Here is a 14,642-nt window from a genome sequence, read left to right on the forward strand (position 1 = left end):
TCTCCTGGTTTCAGAACTATGGACAGCGCCGATACATTATCCTGGCTTTTTGTATCAGATCACGCGCAAGTTACCAACACGTTTTGGAAAGGGGTGAAAAAAAGCAGCATCACATTATCCTGCCTTGTAGCGTCAAAATTGATAACATTATCTGTTATAAAGCGTGAACAAACAATAAAACATAAAACAGATTTCTAAATCAACAACATATTTCTAAATCTGCTTCTAACCAATTAGGCTACTGTGTTTTGCCAACACCCGTCACACGTCTGAACAAACAATTATTATCAAAACTACTCCTTTCCCTAAATTAACTAATGCCACATAACGGGTCTGCAACATCGAGAGGGTTTGCATAAAGATGAAGTAAGTGCCTGCTGCGCTCCAAATGTCAATCAGAGTGACGTTGGTGCTCGTACTTTCATCTTTATGAAGGTGGGGGCTCGCGCTCTCATTGACATTCTGAATGGAAGTCCGCGCCTTTGCTATACATACGTGTGCAGTCCAAGCACATCAGAGCCAACCAACGCAGCACATAGCCGTTTATTGATAACATTATAACAACAATTGCATATGGACAGGGTGCGAATTATAGGGGGAGATCTAACTCAGCTAAAAGCTTTAACATACTTAACGAGGATATGTCAAAACAAACCACTGGGCGACATAATCGTTGTAACGGGGTTGTTTCAGCAGGGTAATAAACACGAACCACTGGCTGATCAATCGATTTATTACAGATTTAGAAACCAAATTTTGACAAAAAACTTGATTATTTCTTTTTAATTTGTAAGAGGGCGCCAAAATAGAGTTGTTGCGCAAGATAACTCCTTCTTTAAACTGCTTTAAAAGCTGACCTCGTTGAAAGCATGTATAGCTACTAATTCGGATTCCGCGTGTGAACTATTAATTCATATGCTCTCTCATGCGCGTAATGAAATTAATGCAACATTTTCTTTTTAAGTTGCACTTGTCGCCGATGCGCGTTATCCCACAGTCCTCCCATAATCGGTGGGCATCGGTCGACGCGCGTCTGGGGTTCATGTTTATGTCTGTCAGGTTTCCGATTGGGCGCCGTGTGGATGTGTGATGAGCATTCGCGCACCGTGGGCGGGAACAGTCATGTTTATATACCACAGTACGCTTGCCGCGGGCGGGAGGAGCGGATCGAGTGCGAGAAGACGCGCGGCGCGGAGCTTGTGGAGGAGGCGCGGCTTCCACTGCCCCTCCGCCGAAGCAGCTGTATGGACGACCACCTCAGCCTCCTCCACTCGCCACCGCCTTCCTCGAGCAAGCACAGGGGTAACAACCTCGTGAACCACGGCTACACCGAAGACATCATGACAATTGTTGCATGCGACAACATGCTGGAGGAGTCGGCGGCGCTGCCCGGGCACCACTCTCTGGAGCGCTACGAGCAAGACCACGAGTGCTGCGAGAGAGTTGTCATCAACATCTCAGGTTTGCGCTTCGAGACGCAGCTCAAAACCCTGTCCCAGTTCCCTGAGACTTTACTTGGGGACCCCAAGAAGAGAATGCGCTACTTTGACCCCCTCAGAAACGAATATTTCTTTGACAGGAATCGGCCGAGCTTCGATGCCATCTTGTATTATTACCAATCCGGAGGGCGCATACGGAGACCCGTGAACGTTCCCATAGACATTTTCTCCGAGGAGATACGCTTCTACGAGCTCGGGGAGGAGGCCATGGAGAAATTTCGAGAAGATGAGGGCTTTATAAAGGATGAGGTGCGTCCGTTGCCATCTAATGAGTTTCAGCGACAGGTGTGGCTGCTGTTTGAGTACCCGGAGAGCTCGGGTCCAGCCAGGGGCATCGCGATCGTCTCGGTGCTGGTCATTTTGATATCCATCGTCATCTTCTGTCTGGAAACGCTACCCGAGTTCCGGGACGACAGGGACCCGACAACGGTCGCGCCGCTGGCGAACGGAACTCTCCCGTTCTTCACCAGTCCCTTCTCTGACCCGTTCTTCGTGGTGGAGACTCTGTGCATCATCTGGTTCTCCTTTGAGCTGCTCGTGCGTTTCTTCGCGTGCCCCAGCAAAGCCACGTTCTCCAAGAACATCATGAACATCATTGACATCGTGGCGATCATACCATATTTCATCACTTTAGGGACCGAGCTCGCGGAAAGGCAAGGCAACGGCCAGCAGGCGATGTCCTTGGCCATTCTCCGGGTCATCAGACTGGTGCGCGTGTTTCGGATTTTCAAACTCTCGCGGCACTCGAAAGGGCTCCAGATTCTGGGGCAAACACTCAAAGCCAGCATGCGAGAGCTGGGCTTGCTGATCTTCTTTCTCTTCATCGGGGTCATCTTATTCTCGAGCGCTGTGTACTTCGCCGAGGCGGATGATCCCGACTCGGGCTTCAGCAGCATCCCTGATGCGTTCTGGTGGGCGGTGGTAACCATGACGACCGTGGGGTACGGCGACATGCACCCGGTCACCATAGGGGGCAAAATCGTCGGGTCCCTGTGTGCGATCGCGGGCGTGTTAACCATCGCTTTGCCAGTGCCAGTCATCGTGTCCAACTTCAACTACTTCTACCACCGAGAGACTGAGGGCGAGGAGCAGGCGCAGTACCTCCACGTCGGCAGCTGCCAGCCTCTGTCCTCCTCCGAGGAGCTAAAGAAGACCCGGAGCACGTCCTCGCTCAGCAAGTCGGAGTACATGGTCATCGAGGAGGGAGCCTTTAAGCAGCCCAACTTCCCCGCTCAGAACAACCAGAACTGCGTGAACATTAAAAAGATGTTCACAGACGTTTAGGCTGATGATGGCACGCTGGAGGTTCGTGTCATGACAGCCAAGTGCTGCTGCGTGTGTCGCCCTCCATTTCCACGACGCAGAGGAACTGGTTACGTATTTAGTCTCATGCAGTGTTTATCACCTGTTTAATTTGAACCATTTTACTGTGAGGAGGAAGCCGCTATCGGCTTTCCGTCCGTTTGCTGTCTTTAGGGTACGTTCATTCATATAGGCAATATGTGACATCCGTGTGGCAAGCTGCTTTAACATCTATTCCTTAAAACTAACTAGTACCTGTTATTATTTTACTAGTAATTTTGATTACAATTAAGTAATCCAGCACAGCTTTCAGTTGCTATTTTAACTATTTTCAGATATTTTATTTAAAAAAAAATGTACTGGTAATTTTTTGTCAGGATATTATTCTTTAATTTTTATGGAAATTTTATTTAATCCTAAAACACAATGCAATGCATTGTGAAGTGAAAACACAATGCAATGTGTGTGTGTGTGTGTGTGTATATATATATATATATATATATATATATAGCCTACACGCATACACACACACACACACACACACACACACACACACACACACACACAATAATTCCTTAATACATTAAAACAATACGTCACGCCATATGTTTACAGTTGGTAATTACAAGAAACACTTAATTAAACATGATTTTTTTTCAAGTAGAAAGACTTAAATAGTATTTTCTAAAAAAAAAAAAAAATGTAAATACCTAATTTCTCTCCAAAATAAGTGCTTTATTTTTATGTATTTAATATTATTATTATCCACAGTGCAATAGTGATTATTTCATTGTTACTGGTAACACTTTTTTTTGTCATTGAATTCTGTTGGGTTAACAACTATATCAACTATTCACTTCCAACTAGTTACATTTTGTTTTTATAATTGTTTTTATTTAAAATGTTTATTGTACTTTATCTATGCAGTAGCAATGATCTAATATATACAATGATGTAGTGTAAGACATATTACATAGGCCTACTGTTGGAATATATATTTGTGCCTCATAAAAAAGTACTAATATCTAAAAAAGATGTACTAAACTGGAATAAATACCAGCAACAATTAGAAATATGGAAGTGAACAGTTAATTTCAGTACCACAAAACCACATAAAATTCAATCACAAAAAAAAAAATATTCCAGAAACAGTCAAGTAACTTGTAACTTCTGGAATGGTGACAGGTAGTGAAAGTAAGTACTAGGGAATCATTTTCAAGTCAAATTGAAAAGATGCCAGTCACTACTGAATGACTTTATTACTCTAAATAAACAAATAACATATACTGCCCTACAAAGGCAAAAGACCTTAACTGGTTAGAGTGTGAAACTGAGAAAAATGAATTTAAAGTATTTTACTTGTCCAGCCAAATTAATCATAGGCAGGACACTGGTAATTTAACAATTATATGTTTTAGTAATGAAAATTATCTACATAAAAGAAAATTGAGCTCAAACTTGATTTTTTTCCCCTATTTTGAAGTTTATGTATTCTGACTTCGCATTGTCTACAAAATGTGAGAAGTCACACCAAGGCAAAAGGCAGTAACTTCCACATTATCAATATTTGGTTGCTGATCACCATTAACAAAATCGTTATGGTAACACCAGTATAAAATCTAGTGATCATGGCTGTCTCATATAGGATATTGCATATAGTAATATGACTGTATTAAGGTTGTTGTTTTTTTCTGACCGTAACAAGCAGACTAAAAGTTAAACATGAGTGGATGCCGTGGATACCAATTTATTTGCTAAGAATGCTAGGCATAGCATAATTGCTTTTATATTGATTTGTATGAAATGGCCTAATCTAAAAGAGTGACTCGTGGTTTGAAGAGAACGCCTTCAAGCAGGAATAATGCTCATAATGTTCGTGGATTAAACATCTCCGATGATGTTCATCGCCATGGATTGATTTTATTGAGTAAAGAAAAGGTAGGATATGGATTTAATTGCAAACTGTTAGAAGGCTACTGATTTTATGATTGATCATGCTAGCTACAGCATGCGAGTCCACACCCATCCAACTAGAAGTGACAGCCTGGTGAATAATCTGCATTATAAAAAGAAAAAAAAAATCTTTAAAGGTTATTCATGATTACATATTGCTGCCAAGGTATCTTGTCTTTACAGTGCTTTGTTGTATGGAGCTGTTTGGTAGATCACGATCTATCTAATTTGTTTGTCTACACTGTAATTAAAATGTGCCAGACTGGAATGGACAGTAAAATAAAGGCAGACCAGCGTATAACTCTAAACTGGCACGTAACTTCATTTTGATGTGCAGTTAAACAAAGGCAGGATGCCGTAACTCAATTTGAGCGTTCCAAACAAAGTGAAAGAGAGGTAACTGGTGTTATACGGTGTTCTGCCTTGGTTTCTCTGGGACTTTTCGAAGTTACGCTTGAGACGTCCCATTAGTTTCTTGGAGAAAAAACTAAATTAATTCAAGATACTTATACACATGAAAAAGGATGTATAAGAATGTTCCAAAAATATCAATAACTCATTTTCGACTAAAAACAGTCACGCTCTTTTGCCTTTGCATGGCAGTATTGCTCATGGGAAAATGTTAAAACGGCTTGCCACAAAGTCAATATTTTGTCAATGACAAGTAAATAGCTATTCTATTCAAATGCACTCATTGCATTGCATAGTCTACTTTGACATTGCTGCAAACTTTGCCCAGTTAAAGGAGTTTTTACCAAAATTAGAGGTAGCCCATTTAAAGGCATTGTGTATTTTCTTCCATTATGGACAAGTGTCTCTCAGATAACATATCACTTGTTGGAATACGTGTCTTAAATGACTAATTTTGTGTGCTTCTATTGTGTATCGTTGTCTTGTCAAGAGCCTGTTCCATATCAACAACCAGTGAAGGATGCATAAGATGCTATATGTGAACTTTTTCTCAGTTTGTGCTACTATTCGTGCATAGTTCAAAGATCTTAAATGGTTCTGATTCGAGCACAAATTCAGAGACTTACTAAACTCACTGAAGGCAAGGGAAAGATCAGAGACTGAAAACGCTTTCGACTGGATACTTCTAATCACGTTCGAGCTATGCAGTCTCCATAGCAACGATAGGTTCCTCAGTAACCCGCTTTTGTTGCCATGCCTTTTTTTTTTTTTTTGCCAGAATGTTTTGAAGTCTGGCTGAAGATTCGCAGTGTTGCTGGATTTTGTAAACTGGTTAACATGGATTCACTCATCTAACCAGAGGGCCATAACAACGACAATACAACAGAGAAATTGTTCTGAACTATCTCCAGAAGACCCGAACTATTAAGCCACACTGTGGGATAAAGTGCAATACATGTGTCCAGCAGGCACAGACTGAAGTGTATAATGAATGGATGTGATACACTGATCTTTCACAAGGGGATGCTGTATCTTCACCAAACGCTTCCCGCCATCTCTATTCTCCCACAGGATGGACATCCCGCTTTGTCTTAACTAAGAGGTGAATCCTACAGCACATTGATTATTCTCAGTCATATTAATTCATATTAATTAATTCACACTCAATTTTAGATCATAAATATAGCCTAATTATGACAAAATAGTACTTTAGTTAATACTTTTTGTTCGCAGGTATGTGTTGGTTTCTACTGCTTGCATTAATTTAGTTTTGGCTTATTTCTCATTGTTTAATTTTTTCACGAACACTGGTGGTTTCCATTTTTAGCACTTTAAAGACATTTAAGATATGAGATGCAAATCTGGTGAGGTTGTATGTTAGGTATGGTATTACACACTAAACAATTGCCTTTTAATTGCTGTTTTATCCAAGCATGTGCTGTAAGAGAGAACAAACTGCCCCACCTAAGATCACCTTGAGTTGACATTGATTTGAAAAGTGTCAGTGATGTCACGACTATTGCAGTGCTGCCACCTTGTGGCTCAGAACAATACAGTGGCCTTAATTGCTTCATGACAGTCCATTCTGAGCAACTGTCCAATTCTTAAATAACTGAAATCTATATAATCTGTTAAGTATCTGTAATGTACATTTTATTTTATTTTATTTTTTACATATCTTTAAATTCGTTTTTTAATTTTTAGATTTTCCATTTTCATTTTAGTTCAGTTTTAATAAGTTTTATTTGTTTTTGTTGTATTAAATTTGTTCATATAATTTGTTATTTCAGTTTAAGTTTAGTGAATCAATTTAAAATAAATAAAAAAGGAATTATTGCATGCAACTAGCTTAAAATGAGTTCAAATTTTATAATAAGCATTTTTATAAGCATTTATTTTTGTTAATGCTTATTTTTATTACTTTTATTTCAAGTAAGTAAACATTAATATCAATATTAATATGAATGAATATAAATATATTAATAGCTATGTTAACCCTGCTTCCTAGGTGCATATGTGTGTCTGTGTGTGTCTGTGCACGGCATGTGTAGTCTTTATCATTATCAGATCTATATATCTATCATTTTTATCTTACTTTTAGTTATTTTTGTATATCATCTTAAACTAAAGAAAAAACAAGAAATATTGCTAATATATATATATATATATATATACATACATACACGCACACACAGTATACATATCAGAATAACTAACAACTAAAAAAAAAAGAGAGAGTGAGAGAGAAATATTACCTTGGCAACTAGTTAACACTAAGTTAACCCAAGTACATTTTTTCATACTATAATATAAATTAATATAATTTTATAAGAACTATAATAACCCTGCTCCTTATGTATGCACAGGTATAAAACATGTATACATGTACTGTATAATTCAATATTAATATAAACACATTTTATATTAACATTTATATTACAAATGCCATTTTTATTCATGTTTATGCTATTTTCATTAATGGTGAGTTATTTAATACTGCACTTGGCATGTGAATTGCTTATGAACTTCACGTGAAGACAACAAAAATCCCAGCAGAAAACAGCATAGCAAATTGTTGCACTTGTTCGGATATCATGCCACTGATGTGCGGTATCATATTCAAATCTGTCAGTCAGCCTGTAAAAGATGTCATATCTCTCATTGCTTCAGGCCCAGTTCACTTGTGATTGTCTTTTCAGTCGACTAGCCTGTTTTCCTGATTCAGCAGATGAAGTAATCTCAGGATGAAACAAACTGTGTGAATGTCATCAGATTAAAATATCAGACACGTTCTGTGCTAAAATGAAAAGAGACCCGAGAATACAATACAAGCTTGTGAGGCCCGGCCTCTAGATTTCATTGCGTTTCAATGCAGAGAGACATGCAAACAACCATCCATCTGATCTTCTGCAACATTGCGCATGTCATGGCAAGGAATCTAGGACAAGCTGTGTTTCTTGGGGAGCATTAGATAGCTCTTCTGCACGGCTGCATCCACAAGCAGCTCCTGTCTGGCTTCTTCTATAGTGGCTACTTGTCGTTTGAGCCAATCTCATGCTGTCTGCACACACTTTCAGTCTTCTCTGGACATTAGTGTGTCCTGTGTGACTCTTCTTTATTAGTTTAGCCTCAAAACCATTTCTGGGCTTAAAAGGCTTTGCTGTTTTCGTCTTCCATGTTGCATAATAGACCTAAATGAAAGTCCTCCTCTTGGACCGCATTCAGGACAAACGAGATCTACTTCCTGTTTCTGGGTCAGTACGAACGACCGTGAAGAAATAATGCGCAGAGTTAGATTCACACTCCAGTACTGACACAGTTTTGATAGTTTGGTCAAATGTTTAACTCATTCATGGTCATTTGTGCTCCAGACATAAATGACACCTCAAACCGTGTGACTTGTTGAGGAAAGGTTTACTGTTACAGCTCATTCATCAGGATTCGAACCTGGAGAACAGTAAAAATCCTGTAGATGTACTGTACATTAAAAGAGGGTCAGTGTAACCACCTTAAACAATATAGTAACCATTTAAAGATGCCCTAAAAGCCACCCTAGCAATGGGTCATTTATTTATTTATTTTCCTAGTTAGTTTCACATTGGATCATTTATTCGTCTAATCCTGTTTTTTTTTCCATTCTTTTCCACAGCAGTGAGGAAGGAGACAGCGGCGGATGAAGATTCAAAGGAGTTTAATCTCTGGAGGCCGGATTGCCAAACGTAGGTGCTCGTGGACTGTTCCCTGCTCCTCCACACTTCTGGGAGGAGGTGCCTTCAGAAAACATCCCCCTCGTCCAGCCTCTGGGCACTGATTTCCCCCTGGCTAGACAGCCCCAGCGCACCACTTGCCTTTTCTGTGTCGGTATTCTGTCTCTTTACCAGAAAAAGATGGACTCCTGTGTTTATGTGCTGTTTCTGCTGCTAAATGTAAGATTCTAAACTCCACATAAGTGCTCCTACACACGCTCCCACCGCCGTAGCCCAGCAGTGTGGAGGGCTGTGCTAGTTATGCTAGCTCCATCAGTTGTTATGTGTCGTCAGGCTGTGATGTCATCTGTGACGTTGCTGTATAAACTGATAGTCATAAACGTGTTGCCTCTGTCATTTTTGAGTGGCGTCGGTTACTTGTGTCTTTCTCTGGTCCCATCTGTTCATGTGTCACATGGCCATTATTTACATGTGAAAACCTTTCGTCATCATCACAAGAAGGCTGTTGTGTTGATGCAATGTCTGAAATATTGCATCAAGAGCAAGAGAGCAATGATGTACAAGAGGCCATGCTGTATTTTGAATTATGCTTTTTTTAGAGGCTGTTCTTTCACAAGAAACATTGTTTGTTTTTATGTATCTATTTTTTAACTGTTGGTCCCAAGTGGACGTCTTTGGGTCAAGTCTGGCTGGTAAATTTTTCGTAGATACTGTGATGCACCGCATGAAAGCCTTGCAACTTTATATCTCACAATTATTAATTTGAAACCCATAAAGATTATGAATATATCAAAATCGCAACTTTGTATTTTATAATTGGTGTTTTTCTTGTAAATGTGACTTTGTTTCTCATTATTTGGCATTATATCTTAATTTCTCACAGTGTGACTTTAAAACTTACAATGACTTTATATCTTACAATATGACTTTATAGTGCACAAATGTCAATTTATATATAAAAATTATATTGTTATTATATCACAATCAGTGTTGGGGAGTAACTTGTTACATGTATTGGTGTTACATATAATTAGAATCCAAGCACCAAAGGTGCTTAGGCACCTATTGTATCCGTTAGCATGATCTTCTTCTTCCGCCACAAGTCTATGGCAGCCCATAGAACTGCTTGTGAGAAAATTGTGAAATTTGGCACACTGATTGAGGACAGTGAGAAAAGTCACCATAGCAAATTTAGAGTCTCTAACTCAAACTCACTTTTCCAAAGTTGCAGAAAATGAAAATTAAATTTTCCTCTGAATTCTTGGCTCATGCTGAGTTGAATGAACTCCAAAATTTTTTTTTTAGTTACTTTTAATTGTAAAACCTACTTTTTTGAACTCGTCCTAGGCCATGGCACCAATTGTCGCAAAAATTGAACCAGATTATCTTTAGACCATGCTGGCATAAAGTTATGGAACTCAAGATGATTCTTCCAACCGTTCTTGAATAACATGCAGAAGCATTCTACAAAAAGTACGTAAAAATGCATGTGAGGCTATATTTCCGCAACGGGTAGACATGTTGAGACCAAACTTGGTGTGTGCTATAACAAGCATGACCTGAGACTACCTGCAGTGTCTCGGTACTGTGCCACCTAGTGGTCAGGAGATATGAAAAATGCAATTTTTTGCTTATAACTTCTGAATGGTTTGGCCAAAAACTAGTCTCTTTAGATTTGATGCATCATGGCAAGTCAAATTACATTTACATTACATTTATTCATTTAGCAGACGCTTTTATCCAAAGCCACTTACAGATGAGGACAGTGGAAGCAATCAAAAACAACAAAAAGAGCAATGATATATAAGTGCTATAACAAGTCTCAGTTAGGTAAATGATATCCAATTTTCCTATGTCAGCCATTTTGGGCTTCGGCCACTTTGAATTTTTTCATAAAATGCTTTAATTTACGAATGCATTCCCGTATTGTTACGAAACTTGGTAAGCATCTTTGTCACCATGCCCTGATGGTACTCAAAAAGTTTGAGTTCAGCACCACCTTCTGGTCAAAAGTTATATGAAATGTATAAAAATGCTAATATCTTTAGCTTACATTAGCCTTTTGTAATGGGACTGATGTTGATAGATTCCTTGGATCATCCCGAGAACGTTGATACATTTTTTTGCCATAATTGACTAAACTTTCTTTCCACCATTTTGTTTTATGATGAAAATATACTCTTTCGAACCCCTCCTAGACTGTCAGGCCGATATTCAAAAAATTTGACTCGAATCACGTTCAGACCATGCAGGCAAAAAGTTATGGATTTTGTATCAATATACAAAATGGTTCTCATTTAGCACATCAACGAATTTGCTGGAAAGATGCCAAACTGCATCTGAGGGCTGTATCTCTGCAACGCTTTGATATATTTACATCAAACTATATATGTGCCATTGTCACCTCAAATTGATCATGCCACATCAATTTGGTAACAGCGCCACCCATTGGTCAAGAGTAATAAACCATTCATTAACTGTTAATTGTTAAATGTCCAAAAATGCTAATAACTTTTGATTGCATAAGCCTATTGTAATGAAACTGGTGTCAAAATATTCCCGTTGTCAAATTAATGTCGGGTCATGCCGACGACAAAGATACCAATTTTCCCTTAGACATTCTCTGCCAATATTTGACATATTGATACCAAACTTTGTATGTGCAATTATCACCTGACCCTTACCATGCCACATTAATTTGTTAACAGCGCCACCTATTGGTCAAGAGTAATTAAACCATTCATTATCCATTAATTATTACATTTCCAAAAATGCTAATAACTTTTGATTGCATTAGCCTATTGTAATGAAACTGTAAAATATTCCTGGAAATATTCCTTGGCTCATGCCGACAACATATATACCAATTTTGCCATAGTCAGCCGAACTTCCTGTCCTCCATTTTGATTTATTTTGAAAACCTACTTTTTTTAACTTCTCATCAACCATTGGTTAGATTTTCACCAAAATCGAGTCAGATGATCTTCAGACTGTGACGACAAAAAGTTATGGATTTCGTGTAGATAAATGAAATAGTTTTTGTACAGCGCTGCAATAAATTCTATAAATATATAAATATATTTAAAATTTTCCTAGTGCCAAACTGCATCTTGAGGCTATATCTTTGCAAATATTTTACATCTTGATACCAAATACAAATATACCTCACACTGACCATGCCACATTAATTTGGTACCTATTGGTCAAAAGTGATAAGCCAATAATTCATATTGTGGTTGTATTATTGATTTTTCAGCCATTTTGACTAAAATAACCTTGGTTTAAATGGTTTAAATTACTCATTCCTGCAGTTTGTCTGAGGCTTGCTTCTGTAGTGCTTGGCCCCATAATTGCTGCTTGCAGCTATATTTACAAAAGCGTAACTATAATTACTTACAGTTACTGAGAAAAAAAGGTGTAATTAAATTAGTTACTTATAAAAATATTAACGATTATAAAGGGTAACATCTGAATGCTTGAAACATCTGAATGTGTGTGTGTTTTTTTAAGTCATACTTTTCTATAAATTTCTATCTGAAACTGCATTCACCACTCTAAAGGATGAGACACCAATGTTTCAGGAATTTTGGACAAAAAATAGGACACATATATATATTAAATAACTGTTTTATATCCTATTCGGTTTTATGCATTAAAATGTTTTCTTGTTATGATTTTAAATCTGTATTTAACCTCAGAATGATCAAAGTAAAACACAGGTGCTATAGTCTGATTACACTCAGACAGTGATCAGTTTTGAGTACTGCTGTAAGGTTGCCCTGACTGCTTTAAATATTTGAAAATGATTAACAGTTAAAGAAGTAACCAAATGTAATCAGTTACATTACTTTATAAAACAACTGAAATAGTTACACTCCTTACATTTTAAATAGGGTAATTTATAATCTGTAAATAATTACATATCCTAAGTAACCTTCCCAACACTGATCACAATAGTGACTTTACAATTTTCATTTAAATGTGACTTTGTCTCATAATTTTACGATATCTTACAATTGTGATTTAATATCACAATGGCAGATTTATATTTTACAATTTTGAGTACAATTTTTATATTTGGGTTCGGGCTTTGCTCCGGGCCCGGACCCCTCCCCCAGGACAGCACGCCAAAATATGCCTACTATTTGCTTTCAGATTAGATGTAAGGGTGAACTCGTGAATGTGGTTAAAAAACAAAAAAACAGCAAGAGGGAAAACACTATTAAAGTACAGTACGGTTTGTGTTATTTATTTTTCAGTGTTTTACAGTTCAATGTGCCTTTGAAAAAGCCATGCATACTGCAGTTGCATGACATTCAATTGCTGCATACAATCTTTTTTTTTCCAAATGGAAAAAAGGACCGTTTGAGAAAGCACATACAGTTCTGTTTAACTCTGTTTAATTTTATTTTGATGGGAAAATATTAGTGGATCTGTGAATGATACCTTGTCGCATTCTGTAGTGAGATTAATACTACTAATGTGAAAAGAGGGGCGCCACTGCAGGGTATGAGTCACCCATCTAAATACAGATGAAGATGACTCTCTCTTTACTCTACACAGGATACAATTCCCTTCATGAGCTGAGGAGATCATACTTTTTGAAGCCTAGAGCTAAACTCACCCAAGGGATAATTCACCCAAAAATTAACATTCTGTCATCATTTACTCACCCTCATGCTGTTCCTAACCTGTATGACTTTCTTCTGAGGAATGCAAAAGGAGATGTTTAGAAGAATGTGCTGAGAATGTGAATGCAAATGTGTGTAATGACTTCAATTTTAATCTGTTCCTTACACAAAGTGTCAATAATATGTCCTAAAATGTGGCATTTGGCACTTTAATGCTACTGTTATGTTGCTTTGTGATTTTTTTATTATTTTTTTTTCTCTCAAAGGTTTGAAGCCACATTTATTGTAAGTGTATGGAAAAGTGTGACTGGTACATTCTTCAAAATATCTCCTCTTACGTTCCACAGAAGAAGGATAAAGTAAGACGACTGGAATGACTTAAGGGGTAGTTTTTTTTTTATCTGCTAAAAATATTAATTATTCCTCAGTGAGGTTTGTCCCCAATGTTAATTTCTCATGAAATAGAAGAATATATCTGCAGACTTTCTGAAATGTATAGATCATGACGTGTTTTCTCTTGTAGATGCTCTGAAAGAGCTGAATCTGTGCTTCTTCTTATTCTCTTTTTATCAGGTGTTATTCTAAAGGTGCAAACATACTGTATGTTTTCACCATGACTCTTTCCAAGTTGTGATCTATAAGATTTTGTAAGGTGTTTTTTTTTTTTTTTTAAGAAGACTATTAAACTCCCCATGGCTACATTTTTTTAATCAGAGATACAGTAATTTTGTGAAATAACATTGCAATTTAAAATCTAGTTTTCCGTTTTAATATATTTTAAAATAGTAATTTATTGCTGTGATCAAAGCTGAATTTTCAACATCATTACTCCAGTCTTGTATCACATGATCCTTCAGAAATCAATCTAATATGCTGATTATTATCAATGTTGATATTAATATTCTTGTAAACCATGACACATTTTTAGGATTACTTCATAAGTTTAAAACAGAAATCTTTGGTACCCTTTTAAATGTCTTTATTGACACAATCAAATTAATGCATTCTTGCTGAATGAATTAATAAAAAGTAATAAATAAATAAAAATGAATAATCTAAATAAATAAATAGCTTAAAACCCCAAAACTTTTGAACAGTAGTGTATTTATTTATTTACCTCCCTAATTGTTTAATTTCTG

General features: G+C 37.4%; 1 protein-coding gene and 1 long non-coding RNA gene across 2 annotated transcripts; both read left to right on the forward strand.

The window, feature by feature from the left end:
* The first annotated feature begins 897 nt into the window (after nucleotides 1–897).
* Nucleotides 898–3,289, forward strand: LOC132117913 (potassium voltage-gated channel subfamily A member 1). Its single transcript, XM_059527274.1, has one exon. The coding sequence runs from the start codon at nucleotides 1,083–1,085 to the stop codon at nucleotides 2,781–2,783; it is 1,701 nt and encodes a 566-aa protein (XP_059383257.1). The 5' UTR covers nucleotides 898–1,082; the 3' UTR covers nucleotides 2,784–3,289.
* A 314-nt stretch (nucleotides 3,290–3,603) lies between these two features.
* LOC132117671 (uncharacterized) lies at nucleotides 3,604–9,252 on the forward strand. The gene is made up of 3 exons (XR_009425817.1): nucleotides 3,604–3,952; nucleotides 4,740–6,267; nucleotides 8,815–9,252. It is a non-coding gene; the product is annotated as an uncharacterized LOC132117671 (long non-coding RNA).
* Nucleotides 9,253–14,642: the final 5,390 nt, after the last annotated feature.

This window comes from Carassius carassius, chromosome 37, assembly GCF_963082965.1.
Source record: "Carassius carassius chromosome 37, fCarCar2.1, whole genome shotgun sequence".
NCBI classification, from domain to species: domain Eukaryota; kingdom Metazoa; phylum Chordata; class Actinopteri; order Cypriniformes; family Cyprinidae; genus Carassius; species Carassius carassius.

Coding starts and splice junctions, on each gene's coding strand:
- LOC132117913 (XM_059527274.1), top strand. CDS start 1,083: ATGTGTGATGAGCATTCGCGCACCGTGGGCGGGAACAGTCATGTTTAT.